The sequence below is a fragment of the Castanea sativa genome, chromosome 8 (assembly GCF_040712315.1).
Source record: "Castanea sativa cultivar Marrone di Chiusa Pesio chromosome 8, ASM4071231v1".
NCBI classification, from domain to species: Eukaryota; Viridiplantae; Streptophyta; class Magnoliopsida; order Fagales; family Fagaceae; genus Castanea; species Castanea sativa.
This window is the reverse complement of record NC_134020.1, coordinates 34794337-34803353: the sequence shown is the minus strand read 5'-3', so window position 1 is coordinate 34803353 and position 9017 is coordinate 34794337. Positions and strand designations below refer to the sequence as shown.

The window sequence follows — 9017 nt, the reverse complement described above, 5'->3', positions numbered from 1 at the left end:
TACATTGGGAAAATTAACATTTCAATTTGTTCGTCTAAGTATCAAGCTGAAGCTTGGTATGTCTGGATCCTCGGACCACATACCTCGTCTAAATTGATATTCTTTACCAAGTGTTAAACAAAACCTTAGTTAGGCCTGGTCCTCAGATCATTTACTTGGGAAGAACTAACATTTCTTTTCTTTTTTTCAAAACATCAAATCTTTGCATACCTAAGTCAAAAGACCATATGCCTTATTTTTACATAGTTCAACTAGAGATCCAAAATGAAGAATCAATTACTTAAATGCATCACTTAATGCAGTTCCCGGCATAATTAAACCTTCCTAGAGTATCAATTTCAATTCAGGTTATTGCTATTAACTTTAGTCAAGAGCAGAAAGATGGTACTTTTGGAATAATATGATCAAAACAAAGCAAAAAAGTAAGAATCATCTAAACAAGGAAAACAACATTCGTGCTTATATTAGATTCCAATAGTACTTTTGCAATTACACTTAGAAATTACACTTAGAAATAAAATAAAATAAAAATAAAAAAGAGAAAGGCAACAAGCAAAAAACTATGGAGAAGCAGTCACTGTTTCAACTTAATCTTCAGAGGGCCTTTGGGGTCTTGAGGAGATGGAAGCTGAACCGAGGACTCAACGGCAATTCCTTTGCCTTTGGGATCATCTATCAAAGTTATTGGATTAGCTTGATCACCCAACTCATCCTTTGAAGATTCTTGAAGGTCACTTGAGGGGCATGCGTCTTCAAGTGCCTTTTCTTGTCTTTGGATCAACTTGTTTAAGAGCATCTTCGGGAAGAATTAAGTCTTCAGCCAAATCACCTCCCTTATCCTCGGATGATCCACGGGCGGCTTCTTGGGCGGCTTCGGGGAATGGTAGAAGCTCGAATTGCAGGAGGATAGTAGACACTCTCTGCTTTCCAAAGAGTGGAAGAGGCATCAACCCCAGCTTGGGAAAGTGCCTCATTCCACACTTGGAGGCAGTAATGCCTACATACCTCGGGAACTTGAGCTTTGAAAGTTTCGGTGACCTCCTTCACACCTATATCATAACCGTCTTGTTCAGCTTGGTCCCTTGAGATCTCGGCCTCTTCTTTTGCTTTCTCAGCCTTTTTCTTCTCCTCAAAGGCTTCCTCTTTGCCCTTGATGGCCTCCTCTTTGGCCATCTCAGACTCGTTCAGATCTTTCTTGAGATCCTCAATGAGCCTTCGTGCTGCTAAGAGGTTATCGTCGGCTTGACGAAGCATTAGGCGCTGATCCTCGGCCTGTTTAGTCGCTGTTTTCAGATCAGCCTCTAAGCCTGCCTTATCACTCTCTGCCTTAGCCAACTTTGTTGAGACCTCCTGCAGTTTCTTCTTGTGAAGGTCCGAGATCTTTTGGGCGGTTTCACGCTTGGATTCCTCGGCCCTCAGAGATTTGTAGGAGCTGATGGCAATCTCTTCTGCCTTATGGGCAGATTGAACGGCCTACGAATGAAACATATAAAACTTAGACATGTATATATATATATATATATATATATATATATATATATATATGTAATAAAAATAATAACCAAGGTTTTAGAAAAAAAACTCACCATTGCAAGCTCCTTCTTCAAAGTCATAAAAACGGTGTGGTCCCTTTTCTTTCTAAGCTTAACCATGTCCTCGGGGAGTAACAGCGCCTGCTCCAATGCATCTGCGACGCATGCAGCTGTCCCTTCATCGGAGTTTCTGATGGACGCGTCCACGGTGATGGCCTCGTCGTCCATGGACATGTCAGGAAGCCATATAGGGGTGCGCACGGCCACCTGTTGTTCGGTTCTTCTTTCCGACCTAGTCTGCATGGTGCGGGCCTGCTCTCCACCCTTTTCCACCTCGGGCTCCTTGGAAAGAGAGCCCTTTCCTGCCTCCACCACTTCCTTCCCTTTCGGCTGATCCCTTTTTCTTTTAAGATCAGCTATGGTGGTGCGTTGAGTTTGGGAGGATGGGAGAGGAGGAGGAAGCCTAGTTTCAGGGCCTTTGTCAGCACCCTTTTCTTGAGTCCGAGGGCGCACCTCTTTAGGAGGTTCTTGGACTCTAGGGCCCTTGTCAGCGCCCTCGAGGACATCTTTTAGGCTGGGCTTAATCTTACGTTGAATGCCCATATTGTCAGGTTCTTGAGTAGTAGACTTTGAGATTTGTGTAGAGGTGCCGAGGATGGGAGTTGAATCTTCAGGAGAGTAGGGTTGATTAAAAACCTCAAACTCGTCCTCGGAATCTGATACCTCAACTATTTCTTCTTCTTCTTCCTTTACGGTAGGGTGGGAAGACGCAGCTTCACCAGAAATTGATTGTGTGGAGAAAGGGACTGTGGGAATCCCAACTGGAACGAATTGTGGTGGTTGGATTGGTTGGGTGACCAAAGTGCCTTGAGGAATGGTAGTCCCCTCCGGTAGCAAGAAACCTTCAACGGCAACGCTAATCCGAGGAAGGCGAGGATCGTGGGCTTTGATCACGCACTTCGGCGCCTGAAAAGCTTTGGATATCAGAGTGTAGCTGAGGATCAAATGAGCCGCTCGGAGTTGGCCGTCAGTATGCACGAAAACCTCAGCTTGTAGGATCCTATCCAACCGTCCGAAATCAACAAGATTAGGATGACGATCCGCGGCGTGTGGATCTGTAGAGTTATCCAAGTAAAAGAGGGTAAGAATAAGTAGAAAGACAAAGGGTAATAGTATGTAAAAGAAACTTCACCTGGAGTCCCTTCCCTTGTCGGACAGGGAAGGCCGTCGTGCCAATTTCCTGATACGATCAGGAAGTCATTTTTTAGGCCCTTATTTGATTCAGGCAGACATTGAATTAGCCTAACTTCTGGGTATTTAGATTTTAGGTAATATTCGTCTTTTTTGCTTAGGTAATGGAGGTTATAAACCCAGTTCACGTCGTGGTGAGTAAGCCCTAGGTTCATCTTCTCATTTAGGGCATCTATGGAACCTAGGATCCTAAAGACATTTGGGGCGCACTGGGTGGGAGCTAATCTAAAAGCCCTAAAATAATCCCTAGTCACGGTTCCCATTGGGATTTTCATTCCCCCTTCGATGAACGCAATCATCGGGATTACAACTTCCCCCGTTTTTCTTTTTGTATAATATTCTTCCTCGTTACAGTACCTAATAGATACATCCGAGGGGATTTTGTACTTAACCTTAAACTGCTATATTTTTTCGTTTGAATCCACCAGGGACGCAAATCTACCCATCTTTGAAAAAAGGGGGTGTGAAGAAAACTAACAAAGAACTACGCCGAGGATGAAAGATACAGAGAAAAAGAGAAGATGGGAAGGAAAAGAAACAAAAGAAACAAAAAGTTGATAAGTAGGGAAAAGAGTATTGAAGAACTTACTTTTAAAAAAGAAGAAAGCACGGTCACCTCGGACAGGGTACTTGATAGAAAGAGAAAGTATGGGGAGATGGAAAGTGTGGCAGGTATGTTATGAGGTTACTGTAGTGTGAAGAATTTTGAAGAAAATTAGTATTTATATATCAAAAGGAGTTTTGAAGCGGGCGAATTCCCGCCTCAACACAGGAATCGCTCTCGACCGTTGGATATGTGTCACATCATTGAAACGTGGGAGACATAGAGGCGCCAATAATTAATTCGGGGGCGTTTCGCATATCGAAGCATCGGGAACACGCGATGGGTAATTCAGAAGTTATTTCCGTCAGCAATATTGCCAAGATTCTGCAAGGTAAAAAGGTCTTTTAAGTCGAGATCCTATTTTCCTCCTGAGGTGAAAAAATAAAGAATCTCGAGGGGCTATTGTAGGGGTATTGGGCCCAGTAATTTATGAAGGATGGCCCAACGAAGTCTTTTGGGCTAGAAACCCAAATCCGAAGACGTCAAAATGATCTTGGAGTATCTAAATGCCCAAATACGTCCGAGGAGTAGATTTGTCCTCGGATTGTTAAGCCGAGGACATAGGAAGAGAAGTTTAGTGTCCCCGGGTTATGTTATAAAGAATCCTACGACTATGGGAATACACAGTACACGTGGAGGACAATAGAAAGAGCGGTGGAATATCTAAAGTAAAGCTGCTACCACCGCCCATACATTAAAAGCTCTGTAATTGATACGGCGGCTGTATAGATGGAAGGATGGGACCTGAGCATGGAGCTTGGAACTTGGTCCCTAATCCCAGCGGGCTTTAGGGAAGAATGGATGGGACAAGTATCCGAAATCAGGATTGCAACCATAAAGTGGAAGATGATGAAGAGAAGGAAAGGAATATAAATAGAAGGGAAGACATACGAGGAAGAGGGAGGCTTTTTCAGGAAGAAAAAGAGCCAATAGTATATGATAATCAATATTTGTATCCAAACTTAAGAAAATACTATTATAAATTATCCTCGGATTTCGTCCGAGGAGTAATTCTCAGTCTTACTCTTGCAAACAACTCTTTAATTTGTCCCATTGGGCCCAAAGCCCGTCCTTTCCCTGATTGTCTAAACCATCCTTGAAATCTAGATTACAAACCCATCCTCTACAAATTTATTGTAAAGAAAGGCCTTTCAAGCCCATCTCCCTCCAGTCATAGTTTGGGAATTTGAATTGTGTCCTTACATCTTCTATGGTGTTATTGTTGCCATAGTGGATCAAAGCTGAAATCACAGGCCCAATGTATCATTGCGGTAAAGTCAAATTTTTAGGAGGTTTTTGGGGGTAAATTGGAGGTCGTTCATGTAACATTCATATAGTTAAGGATGTAGTTGAAGAGTTCAAAGGATCTGGAGTAGTAGAAAGTTTCTACAATAAGTTAATTTATAAGTTGTAAAGTGTAGGTAAAGGGTTTTCTTAGATTGAAATAATCTCTCTTGTTATAGTAGATTGTTCATGGGGAAGGTTTCCCCAATAGTGGTTTTTCTCTTAAATATTTTTCCTCAATTTTTCACTTTATCATCATATTGTTGTCTCTTGTGTGATTGATTGAATTGGATTGGTGACACCACATGCCATATAATTAATATGTTTTAATTGGTTAAAACAAAAATTATTTAATTGGCATAATTGGACTACATTGATTAATTCCATGGCATAATAAACAACAGGGGTCTAAATAACCCAACATATACAATCAATGTAAGTCATAAGAAAATAAATTTTTTCCCAAGTCATAAGACGTATATAATCACAGATAATTAGTAGCAGACATATAGGTGGAGTTTGGATAGCGCGTTTCCTGCGTCTGCGTTTTGTTTTGTTTTTGTTTTTTTTTTTTTCCTCCAGCCGCAAGTGTTGACCCAATCTTCTGTGAACAGTGCATTCGTGCACTGTTCACGGACCCACAAATTTCACTTTTCAGCAACTTTTTCATTAAAAATGGGTCCCGCGGTACTATTCACACATTTTAAAATTATTTTGCTACAGTGTTTTCAATTTTCAGTTTTCAATTTTCAGCAATAAGTTCTATCCAAACAGACCCATAGTGAACTTTAAATAAGTAGCGTAAGTAAAACATATGCACATGGTTTTTTAAATTATCACCTAGTGTTAAGGAAGAAAGCTTTCCAAATCTTTTGGGGAATTTATTTATTTTTATTGATTTTAGGTAAGGGAGAGAAATATCCCTTTTATGTTTTATTACTTATTAGACAATGATTAGAATTTAGAAGTTAGATGAGGACATGAGAACTGTGATGGTAGCATTGCTTTTTTTTTTTTCATGTAAAAGAATCTAAGATAATTCCCTCTACCCCACTGATGGTTAAAGAAAACACAAACTAGAAGCCGATGACAATGACAATTACAAGACACCTAAAAGGCACATGAGTTTAGACATCATGAATTCCGACAGATCACACCAATGACAATGACCGAATAATATATATCACAGGGTAGTTTATTAAAAGCTTAGGGAAAAAAAAAAAAAATGAAGTTCCTACAAGGTACATGAAGGAAATATGTAATAATCATGCGGTGCCCGACAATGGTTTCCTTATCATGATATTATCACAAACCTTGTGACCCAATCCAAACTATCCTGGCCAAGGATTTGGGAAATTTACAGTCTGCAATTGGAACCAATTCTGGCAAGCTCATTAACCCGTTGCTAAACAAGCATTAGAATTGATTGCACTTACATTTGGGTTGAAATGATATTGGCATGGTCTAGCCAGTGTCAGTGAAAGGGCGATTAAAAATGGGGAATTCTAGCTAGTTGAGGATTGGGAATTGTCACATTAATCAAAGCAAAAAGAAAAAAAAAGAAAAAAAAAAAAAAAAGAAAGAAATTTGGATATGTAGTTGGAAATGACGTGAACCTTAATTAATGATTGGAATCTCAAATTTTTACTCTTTAAAAACTGGAAAAAAAAAAAAAAAAATTAACTCAAAGGACAGCCCATTAAAAGTGTTGAATTTTACTCTGTTTGAGGAAATAAACCAAAACAGGGTAACAAATTTGATACAGGAGTTTACTATCTTTGCTTTTCAACTTCCTTCATAAGCTTGTGGCAAACAAATGAGTTTCATAGCTAAGAATAATCATCTGTGATTGTGAAAGCAAACGACATGAGAAGAATCTATATTTTCCCGCACACACAATAGAGATCCCCTCTCTTTTTCCTGCCTTCCCAAGCAAACTAGTTGCTAAAGCAACAAGATCTCTCACTTTATCCTTTCATTCCTGCACCTTTCCAAGAAAGATAAACTGCAAAGTGTTCAGGTTTTGTAACTAGACATTCCTCCACCTTTCCAAGACAGATGATCTGCAAATCACTAAGGTAATTCGTAACTACAAGTGTACCCTTCACCTAATTGCAATGTCTCCCAGTCTTAATAAAAGCCCTCTCTTCCCTCCCACACATATCAAACACTCCTGCAAGTGCAAGTGCAAGTGCAAGTGCAAACACCACTCTTGCATTTCAAAACATCCCAAGCAAAATTCAGTTCTCCCCACAATAAAAGAACTACAAAGATGACAAAACAGGCTCTCTTCTCCCTATCAATTTTACTTGTATTACTCTTCCACTGCTTCACAACTTTAGGCCAGCCCGCCGCAGCTCCAGTCCAGCCAGCAAATGCACCAGTTCAGCCTGCAAATGCACCAGTCCAGCCTGCCACTCCACCAGTAGTTCAGCCTGCCAAGGCCCCAACCCCAGTCCAGTCTGCCAAGGTCCCACCCACAAAGAAAGGTGTTCCCGATGTCACCAAAATCCTTGGTAAGGCTGGTGGGTTCTCAGTATTTATCCGCCTCTTAAAGAGTACCGGAGTGTCTGACCAATTATACGGCCAGCTCAACAATTCAAATAATGGGTTTACCATCTTTGCTCCTACTGATGCTGCATTTTCGAGCCTCAAAGCGGGCACTATAAACTCTTTGTCTGACCTACAAAAGACCCAACTAGTACAATTTCACATATTAAACACAGTTGTTACTCTGTCAAATTTCCAAACTCTGAGCAATCCAGTGCCCACAGAGGCCGGAGATGCCAGTGAGTTCCCACTAACCGTGACCACTGCTGGCAACCAGGTGAACATCTCTACTGTTCTTGTTAATACCACGTTGGGTGGAACTGTGTATTCGGATAACCAGCTTAATATTTATCAAGTGGATCAAGTGCTTCTTCCTCTTAACATTTTTAATCCTAAGCCTAAGCATAAGGCACCAGCCTCGGCACCAACATTGTCAAAGCCTAAGTCTTTGGACAATGGTGCAGATGCTGATGCAGATGCAGACACTCCTTCTGCTGCTACAAAAGTGGATGAGTCTCGAGCACTGAGTCTCAAGAGGCATGGAAATGGAATATTGATGTCTATTGGAGCTGCTCTGGTTGCATTCATTGTCACGAAGGGACTTTGATGGTGTAAAATTGTAAATGTATTTGCTTCATATTCTTAGGTGGGTTCCAACTATCTCGTGCCTTACGATTTTGCTGAGTTGGGGTGAACGGTCGTAATCCACATTGAGTGCTTTCAAATGATTGCCATCTTTCCCTGTCCAATATCTATAATGCCAGTTTGTGATGAGAACTATTGATGTTAAGGCTTTATCTTGATTATTATTATTTTTTTAAATTTCTTGTTCTTGTCATTTTTAAGTTCCAATTTCTATGTACTTTATGATTTTCAAGGATTTTTCAAGAATTGTCTCTATGTGACTGAGGGCATTATTTGAATTTGTATGATCAAATATATTTTACATTTGCTTTTTTTGGTAGCAAACCATCTCTTAACAATGACTTTTTTTTAGAAAATATATTTCAAAAATTTCAGTAAGATGTTTAGCAAGTCTTACGTGAACTACAGCCAAGCTATCCCTCTAGCTAGGAAATGATCCCATGGCAACACCTATCAATATACTCAAGACACACTCCTAAATACAAGACATTCCATTCTTTGATGGGCATGATGAGTAAGTTGGATTTTATTGATTGGGTCTTGACGTGGAAGAGTAATTTGATTATCGGGAAATCTTTGACGAAGAAAAGGTCAAACTTGTTCATAATAAATTGGGCAGAGAAGTAGAGGAATGGTGGGAAGAAATTCAAATCAATTGAAAGTGTTGAGGGTAGCATCCAATTTGCTCTTAGCAAAGAATGAAAAATGTGTTAGTTGATTTATGGTTTCCATATGATTATTATGATATACTAGATTATACAAGTGTTAATTATAGATCCACATATTCATATGAAAAGGAATATGATTATTATGATATTCTAGATTATACAAGTGTTAATTATAGATCCGCATATTCATATGAAAAGGAATATGTAAAGTCCATAATTTTAGGTTGACAACCATGAGCAAATTGTAACATTTAGAACTTAGTTTTGTCTAGTGTTTTAGTCTAGAAATATTTTGGAACAAGACAAAGCATAAATGAAGACTCAAGAAATCTGGAAAAGGTAAGTGCTTAAAAAAGACTCACTTATCTCGACCAATTGAGATGCACATCTCGATCGATCGAGATTCTTGTAGATATGTATTCTCACTTTCTTTCTCAAATGGATCTAGGTTTTTGATGGAACTTAAGGATTTTTAAATGAAAA

The 9017-nt window shown here is 39.7% G+C and overlaps 1 protein-coding gene across 1 annotated transcript; it reads left to right on the top strand.

The window, feature by feature from the left end:
* Positions 1–6794: 6794 nt before the first annotated feature.
* On the top strand, positions 6795–8190 carry LOC142607847 (fasciclin-like arabinogalactan protein 12). Its single transcript, XM_075779493.1, has one exon. The coding sequence runs from the start codon at positions 6944–6946 to the stop codon at positions 7826–7828; it is 885 nt and encodes a 294-aa protein (XP_075635608.1). The 5' UTR covers positions 6795–6943; the 3' UTR covers positions 7829–8190.
* The last annotated feature ends 827 nt before the right edge of the window (positions 8191–9017 follow it).